Raw genomic sequence first — 20,815 nt, 5'->3', positions numbered from 1 at the left:
GAGCACGGGTACGGGTAAACCCGCGGTTTATCGCTGACGGGTGTGGCGGGTACGGGTACGGTGTGGATTATGGAGACCCGCACGTACACCGTGCATACCCGTCGCGGTTTACGGTGTTGGACGGGTGTGGATGCCCAAGTTGTCCGAGGGTCAAAATTTCATTACTCATGAAGATCCTCCCGGCGAGTTGTAGCTGTCACCATGTGAACTTCAACTGCAGGTTCATCGAGTCGCAATGCCGATTCAAAGTCACAATCGACGGCACCAGCTATGCTAATTTGCCAGTGGAATGATATTCCATGAGCTCGGACAGAAGCAATAATTTGCGGTACCTAGGTTCTGTAGTACGAATTTAAAGGCCAATGAGTTGTGAAGAAATGCAGAATACTATTCACCTTCCTCTCATGCGCCGCTCAAAGAAGGCTGACGAGTCCTCCGTCGAATCATACTCGTCAAAAGCGTCTTCGCTAGCATCATCTCTGAAGTCTGTCAGCCAGGCAGCTAAGAAGGGTGTGGATGTGCTTACCCGTCCTTTGAAGAGAGTCAAAACTATCTTGCTCTCGAAAAAAACACGCTCATCACTACCGTCATCCCCTGAACCATCGGTGATCGATATTGATGCCATCGACACGGCGACAAAGTCTGACGACGAAGAGGACCTAGATGCAGAACTTCGTAAGACTTCTACTGATACTACTATGTCAGTGCCTTACCGATTCAATACAGAAAAACTGAAGAAGAATTGGCGTTCACCTGTCTATGCGTTTTTTGACATTGATCGTGTTGCTGTTCAGAATGTGGATGGTCGTAATTGCCACTTCTTCCCCTGTGCAGCACAAAAATGTAAGACGAGAATTGGAGGGGTTCGCCGTTTCCAGGACTCGAAAGATAAGGCTTCGACTGCTAATCTAAAGAACCATGCCATTGGCTGTTTCGGTAACAAGGCTGTCAAAGTTGCATGTATTGATAAGCAAGCGCCCGATGTTACAGTTCTATCTTTTTCCTTTCACTTCTTCACTTATTCATGATTACTAATCATCCTTAGACATTCTATGACATTCTATTGTACGATTCTCTTTTCTCTTTTCTGATTCACTATTTACTTTCCATCTCCGATTCATCTATTAAAGCTCCGCTTTAATCCCTTTATATATACTCTATTTCTTACACTTGTATTCTTTAACTTGACCTACACAGACCAGGGCCTGCAATATACTGCTTAACTTGCATGACTTGTGAATAGGTTCATGCTTTAGATCATTTGTTTCTGTCTAGTCATTCTTATGAATGCTGAGCATAACAAAAGGTCAAGTTACTTCTTTACCGCGTGGTTCCCTAGAACTCGCACCCAGAACAGAACACCATACCACTGATTGCACCGACCCCTCCTGGTTTTACCTGGGACAAAGAAGAACAAGAGTTCTTTCAGATAGATGCCAAGGGCACCAGATACTCCATCGACCAGTGGGCAGCCTATTACACTAGTATAGCCCCAAAGAACAAAGTTTGGAATTTCCACACCCAAACCTATGAATGATCCTCTACAGCAACCATGCCTAAAGAGATTGGAAAGACCCCCTCACCCTTCAACAGTGATACCTGCCTTGCTCAGGGATAGACACTTCAAGTTGAGGTGTACCTAGACATGAATGATGAAGTATACAACAATGACAAGAAGAAGGTCATTTTCGCCCTTAGCCTAATGACTAAAGGCGAGGCTGCTAAATGGGCTGAAGGCCAACTCAAGGCTGCAGTCGCAGCAAAGTCTTATGGAACCTGGGAAGGTTTCGCTAAGCAATTTAAATCCACCTTTTTCCCAAAGAACGTCAAACAGACCGCGGTTTGTTGCATATCCTCCCTTAGACAGACCAGCAGTGTAGCCACTTATGCATCATTATTCCGAACCATCCTCACCGACACCGGCATTACCAAAGAGAACACAAAGATTATGTTCTTCAGAAACGGCTTAAAGTGTGAGATAGTCTCTGCTATATATGCCTTTGAAATGACTCCCACAACCATCGAAATGTGGCTAGAGAAAGCCTTAGATGTCGAGGTCCGAAGGACCTTAATAGCACCTCCCTCGTATACCAAGGTGAAAGATCCTTATGCCATGGATATTGACAAGGTAGATTTAGAGGAAGAAGACAGTGAGAAGAAGACGAGGAAGACTTACCTCACTCCTCAAGAACGGGAGCATAGGCACAAGGGCAGCCTCTGCTTTAAGTGTGGCAAGAAAGGCTTAGCTGCAGATTGCCCTAACCACCCCATGGTTACGATAAGCACTAGAAAGGTAATCAAGGAGTCATCTGACAACGATTACAAAGAATTTCAAGAATGGAAGGCATTTAAAGCATGCCAGATGAAGAAGGCCAGTAAGAAACCAGTTAAGAAAGAAGAGAGCAGCAATGAGGAGGATTTTGCTTAGGGGAGCCTGCCACAGTGTCAGAAACTCCCAGAATTGGACTTGTAGTACAATCTGTTGGCGATACTAATTCTATTTGTTTGCCTTTAACAATCAGATCGAAGAAGACCGAAAAAACCACTGTAGCCGCCACTCTAATTGACTGCAGCGCAGAAGGTGAATTTATCGACGAGAAGTTCATACTCAAATAAAACATTTGCATGCACAAACTTGAAACCCTGATACCTGTGCGAAACATAGACGGCACATTAAACAAAGCCAGAAGAATCACATGGTACTGTGAACTTTCATTTTTAATCAAAGGTATCCCTATGCGGAAGTGATTCTTTGTAACCTCTCTAGGAGGAGAAGATGCTATCCTGGGAATGACTTGGCTAAAAAAGGAAAACCCAGATATCGACTGGACTAATCAAGAAGTCCGCCTAAGGGAGCGTACCCTGAAAAAAGCAATGATTGAAGAAGTCGAAGAAGATGAAGACGTCTTTTATGACGCTCTAGAAGAACTAGAAGACGAATGGGACTGTGCTAATGAAACTCTCCCACATCTCTTAGATCCTATCAACGATGACAACGATTTCTACACCTATATCTGGAAAACTGACAACATCTCCCAAACCCTCGCCCAGGACACTGCTAAACCAAAGAAAACTTTTGAAGAACTTGTACCTGAAGAGTTCCAACAATACAAAGACATATTTGGTGATGTAGCTAATGGTACTCTTCCCCCAGAACATAAGTATGACCACAAGATCGACCTCAAAGAATCCTTCGAACCACGGAAATGCAAGATTTATCTGCTTAACGCCAAAGAAGACAAGGCTATGAACAATTTTATTGACAAACATCTAGCTAAAGGGACGATTGTCCCTTCCGAATCTCCTCAATCCTCCCCATTCTTCTTCGTCGGGAAGAAAGATGGTTCCCTCCGACCCTGCCAGGACTATCACTACTTGAACGAACACATGGTTAAGAATAACTACCCTTTACTGCTAATCTCTGATCTTATAGATAAGCTAAAGGACACCAAGATCTTTACCAAGATGGACATTTGATGGGGATATAACAATGTATGTATGAGAAAATCTGATCAATGGAAGGCGGCCTTCACCACTTCCAGAGGACTTTTTGAACCCACAGTCATGTTCTTCAGAATGTGTAATTCGCCCGCCACCTTCCAGTCCATGATGAACAACTTGTTCGGAGACATGATCCAAGAAGGATGGATTATTATCTACATGGATGACATACTGATATTCTCTAGAGATGACAAAACTCATTGTATCCGAACCCATAAAGTGCTCCAACGACTACATGATAACCTCCTTCATCTTAAACCTGAAAAATGTACCTTCAATGTGAAGGAAATCGAATATCTTGGTATGATTATTAAACCTGGTTCTATCGCCATGGACCCTGCCAAATTAAAGGGCATATCCGAATGGAAGACTCCTATGAAAGTGAAGGAAGTCCAATCATTCCTTGGATTCACTAACTTTTACTGACGATTTATTGCTGATTATTCATCCATTGCTAGACCCCTAATCGATCTAACCAAGAAAGACGAAGAATTCTCTTGGACCCCTGAACGTGAGGAAGCTTTCAATAAGCTGAAATGTATCTTTACTTCCTCTCCCATCCTTCAAATACCCGACAAAAATTCCCCTTTTGCCATCGCCACTGACGCCTCCCTCTACACAACCAGCGCAGTACTCCTTCAGAAAAACGATAATGGAGACTGGCTCCCATGTTCATTCCTTTCTCAATCTTTTAACCCTGCTGAATGTAACTATCAGATCTACAATCGAGAATTACTAGCCATCGTCCGTGCTTTGAAAGCATGGAGACACTATCTTCTTGGATCTCCTTTCCCTGTTATGGTACAAACTGACCACAAGAACCTTACTTATTTCAGAGATGTACAAGACCTTAACCGACGCCAAGCAAGATGGCAAACCTTCCTTTCCCAATTTGAACTCCAAATCCAACACATACCCGGAAAAGAACTTATTATTCCTGACTTACTATCACGTAGAACAGATCACCTTCCAGACGATAATGTCGAAAAGGACAATATTAGTATACAACTCCTCCCCGATTCAATGTTCATTAATGTTATTGACACTTCATTTACGGACAGATTATGAATCTCCTCCTCTATCAACCCTGTAGTACATACTGCGCTTCAAGCACTTACAGACTCTTCTATTCCCCCTCCGCTCCAATCAGCTCTTTCTGATTGGAAATTGAGCGACAGAATTCTCTCATTCAAAGGACTCACCTACGTACCTCCTGGAGATCTCTGACGAGAACTCACTTCCTTACATCACAACTCCCCCACCGCTGGACATCCTGGATGCTTCAAAACCCAGGAACTTCTCTCTTGTGACTACTGGTGGCCCGGACTAGCCACATTTGTCAAGAACTTCGTAGACGGCTGTTGCATCTGCCAACAGAATAAAGTAAACATGCACCTGTCTACACCACCACTCTCTCCAATCCCAGCCCCTATCTCAAACTGACCATTCGCTCATTGCTCCGTAGATCTTATTACAGATCTTCCTCTTTCTGATGGATTCGACTCTATTATGGTTGTGGTCGATCATGGACTTTTGAAGGGGGTAGTTTTCACCCCTTGCCTTAAATCTATAGACACTGAAGGCATTGCAAATATTTTCTTCTCTAAAGTTTTCTCTAGATATGGACTCTACGATAAAATTATCTCTGACTGTGGACCTCAGTTCACTTCCAGATTCCAGATCAAACTCGGAAAACTCCTCAGATACAAGAACTCCCTATCCACCGCATTCCATCCTCAGAGTGATGGAGAGACCGAACGAGTAAATCAAGAACTCGAAGTCTACCTCCGAATCTTCTGCGCCAATGACCAAACTGGTTGGGCACCCATGTTACCACTAGCTGAATTCATTCATAATTCGCGCCATCATTCCACACATGGTACCTCCCCTTTCTACCTCATGATGGGTTATCACCCACGACACCTCCCTGACCTTCATCCGAAATCCGACATCCCTAATATTGAACAACGACTCTCTTTGCTTAACAAAGCACGCGATGAAGTGCTAGCCACTCATGAACTTGCACGTAATACTATGCGTCAACGAATTACATCTAAATTCATACTATTCTCTAAAGGCGATAAGGTTTGGCTTGAAGCCAAAAATCTTCATCTTGGATATCCTAACTGGAAACTTGCCCCTAAATGGGAAGGACCATTCACGATCACTGATGTATTATCCCCTATAACCTATCGACTCGCCCTACCCACACAATGGCATATTCATCCCATTTTCCACGCCGCACTCCTTTCTCCTTACAAAGAGAACGATACCCACGGCCTTAATTATATTCCGCCTCCTCCTGACATGGTTGACGGCGAAGAAGAACATGAAGTTGAAGCAGTTGTTGGACACCATGGATCTTCATCATGAAGACAATATTATGTAAAATGGAAGGGATTCCTAAGTTCCAAGAACGAATGGATGAAGGAAGCCGAACTAGGTAACGCTTCCAAACTTCTTACTAATTATAAACGATCACATCATCTTCTTTGATAGTAGTCGGTGCCTACTACCCTTAAAACAGGGGTAATGTTACAGTTCTATCTTTCACTTCTTCACTTATTCACGATTACTAATCATTCTTAGACATTCTATGACATTCTATTGTACGATTCTCTTTTCTCTTTTCTGATTCACTATTTACTTTCCATCTCCGATTCATCTATTAAAACTCCGCTTTAATTCCTTTATATATACTCTATTTCTTACACTTGTATTCTTTAACTTGACCTATGCAGACCAGGGCCTGCAATATACTGCTTAACTTGCATGACTCATGAATAGGTTCACACTTTAGATCATTTGTTTCTGTCTAGTCGTTCTTATGAACGCCAAGCGTAACACCCGACTTACAGCCTAGTGGATCAATTTTCACCGCATTTGCACGCAAAGATAAAGAACCAGTCAGTTACTCACATTGCAGCCATACCAATCCACAAGTTTGGTATGTGTGTACATTTTGATTAAATTCCATTTGAATGATGGGCCTTTGACAGTGCTCGACTTGTTCAATGGCTCACGGAATCTAACCGGCCTCTGAATATCATCAATGATCGTGCTCTTCAAGACCTTCTCACTGCTGGTCGCCCATCAATTCAACTCCCCTCACGTTTTACCATATCACGGGACATCAAGGCTTCATTTGAAAAATGTAGTGACCAAATTGGAAAACTACTTCGAGTGAGTTCTTGGAGTTTGTCGCCTATTGTTTCTGGTTATGACATAAATATAGGAATATCCTGGTCGCCTTCACTTTGCCACTGATGCGTGGACTTTGCCCAATCATAGAGCATTCGTGGCCTGGACAGTGCACCTGGAATTCAATGGCGAAATGCTCTGTTTCCTCCTGGATATCGTGGAGCTTGCAGAGGTTTGTGATATTTACCTCGCAGTACCTTCAATGAGAGTGTTCTGAACATTACTCTTTGTCAGTCTCACACTGGTGTTGCCTTGGCGAGAGCCTTTCAAGCCATGCTCGAACGTTTTGGTCTCACTGACCGGGTAGGATAATTTACACTATAACATGTTATATTCGTCACTCATTCACGACGGAGATGATGACAACTCAGAGAATGAAAAGACGTCCAGTAGTAATACTGATGCTGACCTTGAGAACGACCCTGATGATGGTATTGATGAACTCCGACAACTACCTGACGATGAACAACAAGCAATGATTGTTAAGACAGTCACCATCAAGGAGGCTATATCCGAGGTTCGTCACTAGTTCAGTGTACTTTATCTGATTATTAATTGGGCTTCTAGGTTCGAGGTCTTGCGTTTGCTATCATACGGTCAACTACGATTGCCCTTCCTGCGTGGCGCCAACTATGTCAGGATGCCGAACTCAAACCCAAGCTGATTCCCCGAGATGTCATTACACGCTGGAATTCAACATATGACACTTTAGTGTTCGCTCTCGCATATCGTCAACCAATCGATTTAATCACTGCGGAGAAGAAGTACAAATTGCGAAAATTTGAACTCGACAATGAAGAATGGCAGATTATTTGTGATATAACAGCTTTGCTTGAGGTAATGTGATGTCCATTTTAAAGTTTTTTCACAAACTTAACCCTCGCAATTTTTGCTAGAAATACAAACAGGCAACACTTTTTTTCTCGCAAGACTCTGCCAGCATCGCCGCTGTGATTCCTGCTATGGACAGGCTTGACGACCACCTCAACAATGCCACACGTTGTGACTACCATCCTGCAATCAAGGTGGCAATGAAACTTGCACGAAACAAGATGGACAGGTATTGGCGCCACACAGACCAATCTCATGTATACTGAATCGCTATGGGTATTGTGCTGTCTCCCAGCTGTTAGATTTCGTTACTTATGTGTTCTATTACAGTTCTCCACCCTGGACTCAAACTGGAGTACTTCCGAAAACAGAATTGGGATGCTGAATGGATTGAGGAAGCTGTAGCACTGACTCGAGCAGAATATTCAACGAACTATGAGGGTATAGTGGTAACAACAACAGACTCAACCATGGCGGCTGCGACAAATGAACCAACACCTTTTTTCGGGTTTGGAGACTACTCTCGGCTGCGACTCTACCCCTACTCAGCCCATTAATGAGTTGGACAAATACCTTCAGCAACCTCTCGAAAAAGTGGATGACGCCTTAAAATGGTAGTCTGTGCAACAAAAGAAGTATCCTAATCTATCCCGCATGGCTTTGGATTACCTGAGCGCTCCAGGTTTGTTTTTTAAAAATAAGTTTCATATCTTTGACACTAACTTAATACACAGCTTCCTCAACTGCAGTCGAACGCGTGTTTTCACAAGCACGACAACTTTTACACTTCACACGCAACCGGTTGTCTCCAGCTTCCATTCGCGCTTTCTTATGCCTTGGTTCCTGGTCTCGCCATGATCTCATAGATACGCAGGACTTCCTCAAGGTGGTGATGAAGACGAAGAAGAGGAAGCACAGTAGTTCTACTTAGTAAGTTACTTGTGTATACAAAAGCCCATCTCAAAATACTATACGACCCGCGGGTCTGTGAAAAAACCGCGGTATACCGCAAACACCGTTCATACCCGCAAAATTGGCGGGTCGGTGTACACCCGTACCGTGGTGGGTGTGGTGTTTGCGGGTACGGGTACGGTGTGGCTTCAGCGACCCGCGGGTTCACCCGTGCTCAACCCTATGACCCCAGTCCAGCTCAATAACAACAGTGCTCCAGGCACGACACTAATTGGATCTACGTTAGATATTCATCGCACCTGACGAGCGATTCATTCCCAATAGAAGGGCAGCAACACTGGAGCTACTAGTACTTGAATGTATATGGCGCTACGCGCAACGCGACGGCAGGAGGATCATTAATCATGTAGAGCGTTAGGTCCTGCGAAGATACCGACAGGGTGGGTTTATTCTTCTCTTCTTGAGTTTTGGGTTGACATCTCTTGTTTCTTCTTAGTGAGGGTGTACGTATACAGGTCGATCTCTCAGCTAGTTCTCTGATTCTAACTGTGCTTTTTACATGTAGAAGTGGCGCAGATACAAACGCTCCCTATCGACAACGTACACGACACATTGCGGCCAAGTAGCGAAATCGACGTGGTTGGAATCTATGACGATGACATCTGGTGTACTGCGGAGCGGTCCCCCCGTCCATTTGAGTATACTGTCCCTTTGTGTATGGAAGCAACGTCACGCATCATGGTCACCTTGTTGCGTTGCTTAGTTCTCCTGAGGTAATGGATAATGGGAGGGCTGTTGCTTGACGGAAATACATGACATACTGCCGTCGCTAGGCTGTTTTTTTTTGAGTAAAGATGACTGATTTTTCTTGTCCCGGAAAGCACACAAGTGATGCAAATATTCAAATTGACGTGTTAACTAGCATTTGTTCTCAAAACTTTACGAGTTCTGCCTGGTCAGTAGTGCTAGCTCTCGAAGGTGAGGTGTCGGTTATGGTATAGGAAAATCGTGTCATGGTGGGTATGGCTTTGCTTCTGTACGCAAAGGGACGATGTATATCACCGACTATCTCATTGGCAGAGGCGAAAAGAGCTTTGCGGGCAAATTTCACTTTATCTATTCGTAGTTTATCTGAGAGTTGTCAGTTCAACATCGGATATTCACCTTGAAGACCGACTCGGCCACTTATCGTGGTCCACTTTGAAGGCACGAGTTGCACAACAGACGGGAATGGTTTACGACATAGTAACGACATCATTCAAGGAGCACAGACGTATTCAAGTACATGATAGCAGCCAACATATTCCGAGTCACAAGTACACAATTTGAACAGAAAGGAAATATCTAAGAGATCACCATAGAACTTGAATCTCACTTCTTATCGATGCTGAGGACTCCGGTGGAGACATCATACGTGATGACCCACGTAGTATGGTCTGCGAGAGCAGCAAGATTCTCTTCGAAGAGGCGATCGGTCTCGACTTGGCCCTTGATCAAGCTATTCTCCTTGTAGTCCGTGCCAATATACCCGCGTAGAATCGGAGTAAACTCTGCATTCAACCTCTGCCCATGCCCTACGTCACGCCAAACTAGAGTCGTCTTGGGTGCATCCCCATCCTTCTCGATGAAACCTGGACAACATGTAGCACGAGAAATTCCAAAATAACAATTATGCGTACCAACACCTATATCCTCCCTGAACGGTGCGTTGTTTGTACATTGAATATTTTTCTTCGGCACCGAGGTCTCGGTTTTGGGATCCTAGATTTGTCTCGCAAACCGATATCGAGAAAAGCAAGTTGGGCGTACTTACAGAGAAACGGTATACTTCCCCTCCCTTGGTCAAAATGGTAGATTGCCCAACCTAAGGAGCAGTCCATGAGACCAACGACAAATCTGTGTTTTTTATGAGACTCACATTAATGGGAACCTCGGTCGAAGCACTTTGGATGACATCATTGGAAATAACAACCTTTGTGAACGCAAGTCTGAGGGGTGCATTGTAAATTAGCTCTTCACATAAACTCGCATACCCCTTACTGTGATCGGTATATAACATCGGCGCGGTAGGTGCCTGCCAGCGACACTGCTTATTTAGAGAGCCCAAAGCACTGATAATATTCACCCACCTTCAGCCCCAAATTTCCTGACCCTATTCAAAAAGTTACATCAGTGAGAGCGCGCGACAACAAGGACGAAAAGATGAAGGATATAGGGATGTACGTACGCAAAAGCCGATGGGTAATACTTCTTGTACAGTTCAGCGATAGGCTGATCGTCGAAAGTGAGAAGAAGGTCGACGTCTATGCCGAGGTCGTTGCATTCAAAGGTGAGCTTTTTGACAAAGGTAGCCATGGCGTAGAGAGATTGAAAGTTGGTGTTCAACGTTCAGTTGTGGCCTATGGCTGAGTCGACACGACTTATATACCACTCTTTGCACCCCCTGGAGGGACAGGGGCCTGTCGATGTACGCAATGATTTGGCCACATTGGAACTTGACCTCGGTTTTCACTCGACTTCTCCGGTGTTGCGAGCACTCCGAACGTCAAAATGGGGTTAGACAGTTCACCGATATTTGACAATGATTCTTCCCTTCAGATTCATCTCTGCTTGAGGTATGATACATTGTCCTCGTTTGACGATAGGGTAGTGTTGGGTTGTCCATGACCGGTGCGGAGTTCATTTCGGGCAGGAGCGGTGCGATGACGAGACTTGATGAAGTTGGCAAAACTGGTTATGCCTGGTCCTCGGAACCCCGAGGTATACGAGACTCGCGGAGAGTTCTCAAGAGAACATGAAAAACGACGTCCATGGTGCATGCTGGAGGGCGCCCCCTCGCATCACTGATGAGTTGACAACAGCTCGCATCATTACTACTGGAAATGCAAACATCGCGGTGATTCCAAGGTATTAAGCACTATCAAAATGTAACTGCTCCTCTGCGCCAAGCCATGTTTGATTCCCTCTATTAAATAATTCATGACAACTCTGGCGCCGCTGATTCAAATATTATTCTTACTTTGGCTGCAGCTTCCAATCTTCAATCTGCTTCTGGAACGACGGCCGCGGCTCTTTACTCGCGTGCGCAACATCGCAGACCATACCTATGCACCTACGCACTTATGCCCATGCCGCCGACAACAGGTACCACATACGCCATTATTCGCCTCCAGTGGTCCCTCGCGTCAGATGTCAGCTCCTAATACTTCCCGCATTACTGATATCGTCCTTCACCCCTCTGAGGCTCTCTGATTGCGCTCCCTTCGCTACCGGCTCCGGCATGTCTACCGGCTCCACACTCAGGTTGCTCACACAGAGTCTTCTCATAAAATATGTCTGTAATACACCAATCATATATCTTCTTCGGAATGTGAGTGAAATCGAATTTGGACTGGCGGTGCAATGCAGCAGCTCTCCACCAGCATCCTAAAAATATTCTAATCATCACAGTTAGCAAGCCCTTCACCTTCCCGACAGGAACACATAGCCAGATATCAACGAAAAATGAAGAAAAGGGGTCATCGTTGAAAGGGAAGATTCATCGACAAATATCGGTGATTCCTATCGCATCTCCGGGTGCATGAATGCCCTGATGTGAGGCGTGCTCCATCAGTCCGCCGTTCTCGCCGACGTGCCACCCTTATTTATGAGATGACATCTACATTTGATGAATGGGTCCACGTCAGAATATACGTGATTGGGAACGACTTCCCTGTAGCATGTCACCGGTGTTGAGAGCGCTCCGAACCGATATTATAATGCACGATTGTCGAGCATATCGGGGTAAATGGCTGACAACAGAATACTTAGATCTGAGGTGGTCCTGTCGTAAGTCAAAGTTTCCATTTCGCCACAAAGAAGGGTATATGTCACTGTGAATTGAGCCAATCCGCTGGATCCTAGGTACGAGCATTTTGTCATTTGCAGTGTTGAGATGCACGGGAACACTCACATAGGCAGGAATGATTCAACGATCTTCAGCGACGGAATTATTTTTCTGATCGGAGATTAACAATCGCCTTGCGCAATGTTGGTGCTGAGCGCTGAGGGCTCACAGCAATAGATAAAAAACTTACTTTGTATTTGACGTCTAACTACTGTGCTGCGCAAGCTGTGCCTGTTCACAACGTGAGTCTGGAATAGTGTTCCGTGAAAAACTCCAGAGTTTTTGACATCATCAGTTTTTGTCATAGCAAAAACTCGAGGGCGTTTTGAGGGTCTCAAAAACTCTAAATATACTATAGACGTTAATAGAACATTGTCCTTGATTTCAGATTGTTGAGTATTGGACTTAGATACAGTGACCTGTTCACCTAGGCACTCACAGTGTGTAACAGTACTGTAAGCATCGGACTTCTTTTTGACAAACAAAATTTATCAACTACCATTATACCTATCTAGTTGAAGGATACCTCATCAACCACCAATCAACCATCCTTCTCTGCAGGAATGATGTCAAAGGCCATTCTATGTAACAGGACTTATAAGAAATGGACCGCTTCTTCTATGTTCCAGTTTGTTTGTGAGCTGTATGTTGAACGTTGGACATTCGTCTTGAAGACCTACTAGACTACTTATCATGTTTCACTTTGAAAACACGAGTTGCACAACAAACGGGAATGGTTTACAAGAAGATAACGACATCGAAACAGCACATGTACTGTACATACCAGTAATCGACGGCAACCAACATTTGAAAGAGGTTCATAAAAGGAAATGATCAACAGGTCATCATAGATCTTGAGCCCCACTCTTTATCTCCTCATCGATGCTAAAGACTCCAGCTGTCTCATCATATGTGATGGCCCACGTGGTATGCTTGTCAAGAGCAGTGAGGTCTTCGTCGAAAAGGCGGTCACTGTCAACTGGGCGCTTGATCAAGCCATCCTCTTTGTAGGGGTCCGCAGCAATATAACCTCGTAGACGCGGAATAAATTCCACGTTCAACTTCTGCCCGTGTCCTACACCACGCCAAACTAGGGTTGTCTTGGGTGCGTCCCCATCCTTCACAATGAAACCTGGACAACATGTAGAGCGAGAAATTTTAGGGTAGGAATTGTACGTACCAACGCCTATATCCTCTTGAATGGTACATTATTTGTACATTGAATATTTTTCTTCGGTACCAAGAGGTCGGTTTTGGGATCCTAGGCTTGTCTCGCAAACCGATATCGAGAAAGGCAAATTGGGCGTACTTACGGAGAAACGGTATATTTCAGCTTGCTGGGTTAAAATGGTAGATTCCCCAATCTAAAGTAGCAGTCTATGAAACCAGCGACAAATTCATGATTCTATCAGACTCACATTAATGGGAACCTCGGTCGAAGCACTTTGGATGTCATCACTGGACACGATAACCTTGGTGAACGCAAGTCTGAGGGGTGCATTGTAAATTAGCTCCCCACATAAATTTCAAATGCCCCTTACTGTGATCGATACATAACATCGGCGCGGTAGATGCCTGCCAGTGACACTGCCTATTTAGAGAACCCAAAGCGCCGACAATATTCACCCACCTTCAGCTCCAAATTTCCTGACCCTATTCGAAAAGTTACATCAGTGAGAGCACACGACAACAAAGACGAAAAGATGAAGGATATAGGGATATACGTACGCAAAAGCCGATGGGTAATACTTCTTGTACATTTCAGCCGTAGGCTGATCGTCGAAAGTGAGAAGAAGGTCGGCATCTATGCCGAGGTCTCTGGAGACGAAGGTGAGCTTTTTGACGACAGAAGTCATGTTGTGTTGAATTCGAAGTTGAATGTATGAGAAAGTTGGCATTCACCGTTCAGTTGTAGTCTGTGGCTGGACTTCGATTCGACTTTGACATTACTTATAGAGTAAGTACTCTTCGCACCCTCCGGAAGGACAGTGGCCCAGTATCCGTAGAGATTGAATCTGGAGGAGCTGATTGCGATCACGTAAATGTTTGATTGATCAGTAGTCGTCGTTATCGCACCAACCGGCATGTGGAGCCCGCCTCCAGTCTTACATACCTGCCCAAAATGAACTCGCCTTTCATGTACACCGGCCATGGACAATACCCCAACACTAGCCTATCGTCAAAGCAAACGCGCTTCCTGACCACCATATCGGCCAACATGGTAGTCGCGGACAGTGAAAAATCGAACATTCCCCGAGAGGACACTGTATCGCACCTCGAGCGGCAACAAACAAAGATGAATCTGAGAATCACAGTCAAATACTGGTGAACTGTCTTACCCCATTTTGAAGTTCGGAGTGCTCGTAACACCGGAGAATTTGAAAGTGCAAACGTTGAACTGGGGTCTTGTCGTTGTGAATGACGTGAGTGTGTCCGAACTTTGTGTGATCAGGGTGTGAAGTCGTTCGAAGGAACGTCCGAATATAATAACAGGTTACCAGAGACTGGTTCGGGGTTCGGGGTTACCCAGAACCGGTTCCGAAGGACACGGGATCCCGAACCTGTGAACTTATCTTTCAGAAAGTCGGCATTCACTTCAATGACGACGCAAATGAAGTCCCGCTTCAGATGGACAAGTCTTGCCCTGCGCGCCAGTGTACTTCCTGCCCCTCTCCCTACCAAACTTGCTGATCTTTGCAATGATCAGACGCTGAGGGAGGATGTCTGGATCACCCCGCATCTGTTAGAGATATCCCTCGTTGGATTGAAGACACCAGTGTAAGAGATGGCATTCGAGCGTTGCTTAAACGAGAACGGTGTCATGAGGAGCAGTGCCGCATTGAACTCGAAGCAGATAACCTTTAAGTAGGCCAGGCTTCAAACGCATTCGGAGTGAGCCTTCAAGGTCAAGGGTGCTGAGTATTAATGATTCAGATAGACTCACATCGTCATCGTGGGCAGGAGGAGCATTTACAGGAGGGAAATTTTTGAAATTCCAAATGCCAGGGCTGGATTGGTGATCGTCGAGGAACAGTAGCAGGTCGAGTGCTGAAGTACATCAAACCAAACAAAGGAAGTGATGGGCCTGCGAACAGAGCTGAATGGCCAGGCATGGGATTCGTACCACCGCCCCAGAAGGCATCGCCATGTATTGGCACAGGAAGCACAAGAGAGATGAAATATCACTGACATATCTTCCAAATTCTGTCCAGCTGTTTGGGTAAGGGAGTGTTGATGACCTGACAAGATAAATGAGGCGTGGACCATGAAGGAACAAAGAGATGACCTGCCTTCAGCTTTGTATCCGACTTCATAATGTCACTATGTGCACTCTGAATGAAATAAAAACCTGTTAAGAAAAGACGTCGACAACAGTGATGTGCACGCACGCCACCGATCACCACGCAACCGATCACCACGCTGCTCCTTGAGCACTTCGCGAGGCTCTACACATAAATTTTAGTATCCAATCAGGGACTGGCGACATAATAAGAACCATGAATTCGTCATCGTGCAGGGATGGGTCTCCCATTTGCTGGTTGGTCTTAGATCCTAGAGGCGAACTGAGCAGTCCATGGATGCACCCACAAGATATCATTCATCCAAGGATAGACAGAAGGATCTTACACTGTTGGTATGACCCCGAAGAACGGTGAGGTTCTCCCCATCATTCAACCGTCGTTTCGGGATGGTATGATCTGATGACAAGGAGATGTGTGCATTGTCCCTGAACTAACATAATCCATACCCAGCTTTCGCGTCCTTTGGTCTCGATCAGCAGGCACCCAATCCACAACTGTACCCTGGCGTCTGCACGTGCAGTCACGACCATTGTACCATCGGATGACACTGCTACGAAGATGACCACTCTCTATCGCATCCCAAGCCTTTCCTACTGGTGAATTGAACAGTCCCACGACGTGCTTATTGTATTGGAACTAGCGCCTAAGAAAGCAAGGCTCAATGTGCACGCGAAGTGGCTCAACAAGGTACAACTGCGCCAAGCTTCTTGCAGGACGTTCTGGCGTGGTTTTTTTCCACGAGGGAGTCCTAGTATTGTGGTTGACAATGTAAGACCGACCGAATGGGGAGATGCCACTCACATCCGGGAACAAGATCTCCGCGTCTATACTCAACCATGAGTTCGTCGCTCTCAGTAGCACTCTCTTCACTCACCGAGTCATGCTCCTGGGAAAGGTTGGTTTCCTGAAACCATGAACAGACTATAGTCTTGAAGATATGCAACGCCATCCAGCAGCTGAAACTCTATCCACCAAGTACTTCATTCCTGACTGGTTCTTGTTGAACTGCACAGTGGGTATAACAATGAAGTTGCTTACCTTTCCATTCTGGCGACACTGTACACCATAGGCTTGTGGATACTAGTAGAGAACGATGAGGCGAGAGTTAGGGAACGCTTCTGGTCCTGCTTTTATTCGGTTTGGTAAAGTGCTTGACCCGGCCTCGTTTCTTCTATAAAGAATTTTTTGGCGTATAAGTTTGTAATAAGAGACAGAGAAGCTATTCTCGCTAGTAATGATGATAAGTCTTTTGCTGGTCAGTGACAACGAGTCAGAGCTCGATCAATTGATAGATGGGGACGAGGAAAGATGTTAGTGATGGTGGAGGCGATTGGGAGACCAGATAAGGCTCAGATGATACAGTTTGCACGCCGTGGTTGTAAGCGCCAGTTGAGGCTTGCTTAAATCACATGTTGGAGGCAGTGTTCAATCGTTTCGTCATTCAAAACACCAGGGTCCGCTTGCTTTGTATGACTTGCATTTTTTCTTCTTCTCGGCGACCGAGAAGAAGTTGCGCGCTATTGCTAGCACGAGCCTGGGCAATGCTGGTACTTGTCCACATTCAATCAAGGTATGCTTATCTAAATTTCAATCACGGTCAGTGGGCAGAGCGTTTAAACTATGATGGAATGGGGAAAACTCGCCCGATCGAGTGTCACGCTCCTAAATATTTAATATTGGGATGCAAGTGATCAATGTTTTATTACAGTTGGTCAGTTTCGTTTTACCAGAAAACGCCGCTCACGAAGGTATCAGAAATGAAAGATGCATGTCTGCTTGATGCTTGGCACGTTATAACGGAAGGAATATTGGCCAATTGGTAACGGGTAGGTTCGTGCGCAGAGGATGGATGAATTAGGTAATTATTACATAAGCGTTGACTGGGTTGTGGAATGCGGCTAGAAGGGATTGACGATAATTTACCTCGACCGCCGTACGTTTGCAGCGATGGCCCCGACTCAACCCTTCTCCTCTCCCCATGTGCACCCGCCGTATCCTTCTCTCTACCTTTATCCTCTAAACGACACTTTCATTCCAAAACATATCTCCCTTCACAATGGTCAGCGCGTAAAGATCGGGCGCCAGACAAACACAAAGACGATCCCAGGAGAGAGAAACGGTTATTTTGACTCAAAAGTACTAAGCAGACAGCATGCAGAGATTTGGGAGGATAGTGGAAAGGTGCGTCTTATTCTCTGTTTTTCGGGGGAAAGACTAACGGACGTGGCGTTCCGGAAGATATACATCAAAGACGTGAAAAGTTCTAATGGCACTTTCATCAACGGCGAACGACTCAGCCCAGAAGGAGTTGAGTCCGAGCCATTTGAGCTCAAAAACGATGATATAGTGGTATGTTTTTCCTCACTTTTCCCCGTCTGACCCACCCAATCCCTTGGCAGGAATTTGGTATCGACATCATTGGTGAAGACAACAAGACCACAATCCACCACAAAGTTGCCGCCCGTGTCATGTGTGTATTCACAGATGAAGATGCACACCTCGCTGCCCGCGTAGAGGCCATCCCATCATCCGTCTCTCTTCCTTCCAGTATCCCCTCTGTCCTTCCTCCCGCCACTTCATCATCTGGAAGTAATAATAACTTTAGCTTTGCACATCCGCAGCGCCGCCCCGCCCTCCAGAGCCAGCTTGGTGGTATGGGCGGTAGTATGCGACCACCGGGCAAAAATGGCCTAACCTTTGACCACATATTAAGTAGGCTTCAAGGCGAACTCCAAAAGAGTCGCGAGACCGGTGCAGAACTGCATTCCCTAAGCACTTCAATGAATGATATTCACGACACGCTCGGTGGCTCCGTGGTCCGTCTTCCGTTACTTTCTATATCCTTACATACTGACTATCTCCATTCTCACAGCCCCAAAACCTACCGCACTTCCCTCAATCACTCCCTCCCGTGCGTTCACAACAAACATCGACAAGCCCTGCATCTGTACCCGCACCTGCCGCGCCCGCAAATACAGAACCCCCTGCGCCTCCCCCGGAGCACCCTGCCCTTTCTGAGTTGCGTACAGAGCTACACGAGACTCAAGCCAGCCTCGCAAGCCATGTCAACAAGGTCCGCGCACTCGAGGACATGCTTGCAGAGCATGAGGCCATCAAGGCCGAGGTTGCAGCTCTCCGCGACCTTATCCACGCTTCATCCGCACGTTCCCAGCAGGACAATGGCATGAATGTAGACCTGGAGCGCGGTCGCCGTGAACAAGACGATGACGAAGCATCTAGCATTCGTACGATCACCCCGCATGAGTTGGAGCGCGTCGAAGAAGAGGACGAGAACGAAGAGCAGGATGAGAGTGAGGAGGATCGGGAGCGTGCACGGAGGAGGGAGGAGCTGGGCAGGCCACGGACGCCGGAGCCATCGGGAATGGGAATGGACGAGGACGAGCTTGTGCATGCCCGTGCATCCAACGTTGAACCTTCGACATCTCGATCACGGTCACGATCTCCTTCGCCACAGCCATCGCACCCTGCACTAGACGAGCTCTCAGCACGGCTTGCAGCTCTCAGTGGACGCATAGATAGTGCTGTGGAAGTCAACCATTCCCTAGCGGCACAACACGCTGCCGCTCAAGGCACGATCACTGTGTTGCAGGACAAGATCACCTGCGCTGGAGGCGCTGGTTGCAGACCGGCAGCTCGAGACGCAGATCGCTGCAGCTGTAGAGGCCCAACTCGCCAAGGCCGTAGAAAGCGCGGTAGAAGCCCAGCTTCGCGCACAGAAACAACAGCAACCGGACCCTGCAGAAGGGTTGACTGCTCTGATGGCAGAGTGGAAGAAGGGCGTGGAAGGGCAATGGAGCACAGTGCAAGAAGAATGGGGCGCAGAGCGCGAACGGCTACGCCGGGCCTTTGAGGGGCTAGAAAACGGACTAGACGCACGGGTATCGACTGTCATTACTTCGCACGTACAGGCGCAAACACATGCAAGACTTCAAAACGGTGACCTCAAGCTGCATACTACGAACGGGACGAACCCTATTGGTGGAGGACTGGTGACGCCTCCGAGTCCTGTGAGCGTCGCTTCTAATCCTGGTCGGGGGAAAGCGCGAAGACGAAGACGTTCGAGATCTCCATCTGTGTCTTCCATCGAGTTGGACGATGATGCGCAGAAGAATGGAAATGGGATTGTGAACGGGAATGATGCAGGTCGATCACGATCTCCTTCGCCTGGACCGTCGATTGCGGGGAGCGAACCTGAGGTAGAGGGTGAGTTGGAGAAGCACGAGGGTGTGCAACCTCTAACCCCAGAATCATCTATCACGGATGCCGGGGGTACGGATACTGTGGGGAAGAAACCGCAACTACAGATGCAGACGCAGACAGAGGTGACGCAACGGGTGAGTATTTTCGTTTTCTACACGCATACAACCACTGGTTCTAACGCCTTGCGCGTAGCTGCATTCGGCATCAACGACAATAACAGCTGCCGTTGGCGTCCTTGTCTTGAGCGTCGCGGCTGCTGCCGTGCTATATCGCATGAAACCAGAATAAGCAAGTATTGAGGGGGTGAGGAGTGCGTATTTTTCTATTCCCACTCCCGTTTCCCAATGTGCTATTTGCAATGGATAAAACGTATCGAGTATCAGGTATTCCGCTGTGGAATGTGCATGCATCGGATGGTTCGGGTGTCTCTCATCTGTTATGTCTATCGTGTCTGTCCCTCGCTCTCTTTGACGCATCGCACTCATTTTTCAACTTCATACATCAATATCCTTCGTGGTGGCATATCACTCCACCCCAACCCCATACCACCCGTTCATGCACGCATTCACGCATCGCATCGCATTACAATTATTTTATCCTTTTTTCTTCTTTTCTCTTTCTTCTGTCACACTTGTATTGAATTGTTGGTCTGCGTTTCTTGTGGTTGTTTATGCGTTCTTTTTACTTGAAGTATATACGTATTTTATTCATGTCTGCCTTTCTATGCGCTCTCGGTTTTAATGACAGTCATGACTTTTTTATTTGGGAGTATGAGTTGTGTGGTGATTGAAGTAAGTTTTACTGCCTCGGTATCAAGCAAACAGTCGCGACGGTCACAGAGACGGAAGGAACGACTGTTTCCGTTTTTTTCATGATCTGGAGGAGACCAACTCAATTTTTTGCAAAAGCACATCATTGCAAATTGCCCTTCAGTGTGTCACCGTCGCGTCGTATCTCAAGT

At 46.2% G+C, this 20,815-nt stretch overlaps 9 protein-coding genes across 9 annotated transcripts; 6 read left to right on the top strand and 3 right to left on the bottom strand.

Annotated features, from left to right (window-relative positions):
• Positions 1-404: 404 nt before the first annotated feature.
• BJ212DRAFT_1484769 (uncharacterized protein) lies at positions 405-1,028 on the top strand (the record flags this gene model as incomplete). The annotated part of the gene is made up of 1 exon (XM_041340862.1): positions 405-1,028. The coding sequence occupies one exon, from the start codon at positions 405-407 to the stop codon at positions 1,026-1,028; it is 624 nt and encodes a 207-aa protein (XP_041188906.1).
• Positions 1,029-6,353: 5,325 nt separating this feature from the next.
• On the top strand, positions 6,354-6,919 carry BJ212DRAFT_1280192 (uncharacterized protein; the record flags this gene model as incomplete). The annotated part of the gene is made up of 3 exons (XM_041331545.1): positions 6,354-6,448; positions 6,501-6,684; positions 6,737-6,919. Coding segments are annotated over 3 exons (462 nt in total), but the record flags the coding sequence as incomplete, so codon positions are not given.
• A 159-nt stretch (positions 6,920-7,078) lies between these two features.
• Positions 7,079-7,476, top strand: BJ212DRAFT_1245844 (uncharacterized protein; the record flags this gene model as incomplete). Its single annotated transcript, XM_041329656.1, has 2 exons — positions 7,079-7,219; positions 7,270-7,476. Coding segments are annotated over 2 exons (348 nt in total), but the record flags the coding sequence as incomplete, so codon positions are not given.
• A 155-nt stretch (positions 7,477-7,631) lies between these two features.
• BJ212DRAFT_1280118 (uncharacterized protein) lies at positions 7,632-8,090 on the top strand (the record flags this gene model as incomplete). The annotated part of the gene is made up of 2 exons (XM_041331539.1): positions 7,632-7,790; positions 7,836-8,090. Coding segments are annotated over 2 exons (414 nt in total), but the record flags the coding sequence as incomplete, so codon positions are not given.
• A 1,607-nt stretch (positions 8,091-9,697) lies between these two features.
• BJ212DRAFT_1579795 (uncharacterized protein) lies at positions 9,698-11,108 on the bottom strand. Its single transcript, XM_041342264.1, has 7 exons — positions 10,673-11,108; positions 10,575-10,597; positions 10,486-10,519; positions 10,364-10,433; positions 10,259-10,309; positions 10,125-10,206; positions 9,698-10,076 (listed from the first exon to the last, which is right to left on the bottom strand). The coding sequence occupies exons 1-7, from the start codon at positions 10,798-10,800 to the stop codon at positions 9,817-9,819; spliced, it is 648 nt and encodes a 215-aa protein (XP_041188902.1). The 5' UTR covers positions 10,801-11,108; the 3' UTR covers positions 9,698-9,816.
• A 1,933-nt stretch (positions 11,109-13,041) lies between these two features.
• Positions 13,042-13,983, bottom strand: BJ212DRAFT_1381404 (uncharacterized protein). Its single transcript, XM_041336655.1, has 6 exons — positions 13,873-13,983; positions 13,750-13,819; positions 13,645-13,695; positions 13,550-13,592; positions 13,512-13,517; positions 13,042-13,463 (listed from the first exon to the last, which is right to left on the bottom strand). The coding sequence occupies exons 1-6, from the start codon at positions 13,884-13,886 to the stop codon at positions 13,177-13,179; spliced, it is 471 nt and encodes a 156-aa protein (XP_041188901.1). The 5' UTR covers positions 13,887-13,983; the 3' UTR covers positions 13,042-13,176.
• Positions 13,774-14,802, bottom strand: BJ212DRAFT_629519 (uncharacterized protein). Its single transcript, XM_041343696.1, has 6 exons — positions 14,671-14,802; positions 14,445-14,606; positions 14,234-14,355; positions 14,060-14,147; positions 13,873-13,984; positions 13,774-13,819 (listed from the first exon to the last, which is right to left on the bottom strand). The coding sequence occupies exons 1-5, from the start codon at positions 14,673-14,675 to the stop codon at positions 13,954-13,956; spliced, it is 408 nt and encodes a 135-aa protein (XP_041188900.1). The 5' UTR covers positions 14,676-14,802; the 3' UTR covers positions 13,774-13,819; positions 13,873-13,953.
• Positions 14,625-15,207, top strand: BJ212DRAFT_629677 (uncharacterized protein). Its single transcript, XM_041343697.1, has one exon. It carries the CDS (start codon positions 14,931-14,933, stop codon positions 15,111-15,113), a length of 183 nt encoding a protein of 60 aa, XP_041188899.1. The 5' UTR covers positions 14,625-14,930; the 3' UTR covers positions 15,114-15,207.
• Positions 15,208-17,480: 2,273 nt separating this feature from the next.
• BJ212DRAFT_1381390 (uncharacterized protein) lies at positions 17,481-20,622 on the top strand. The gene is made up of 6 exons (XM_041336654.1): positions 17,481-17,814; positions 17,872-17,982; positions 18,033-18,449; positions 18,506-19,234; positions 19,266-19,988; positions 20,047-20,622. The coding sequence occupies exons 1-6, from the start codon at positions 17,581-17,583 to the stop codon at positions 20,140-20,142; spliced, it is 2,310 nt and encodes a 769-aa protein (XP_041188898.1). The 5' UTR covers positions 17,481-17,580; the 3' UTR covers positions 20,143-20,622.
• The last annotated feature ends 193 nt before the right edge of the window (positions 20,623-20,815 follow it).

The sequence above is a fragment of the Suillus subaureus genome (genome assembly GCF_016647635.1).
Source record: "Suillus subaureus strain MN1 chromosome Unknown BJ212scaffold_36, whole genome shotgun sequence".
Lineage (NCBI taxonomy): Eukaryota > Fungi > Basidiomycota > Agaricomycetes > Boletales > Suillaceae > Suillus > Suillus subaureus.
Note: the sequence above shows the minus strand (reverse complement) of the source record. Positions and strands in the feature narration are given on the sequence as shown.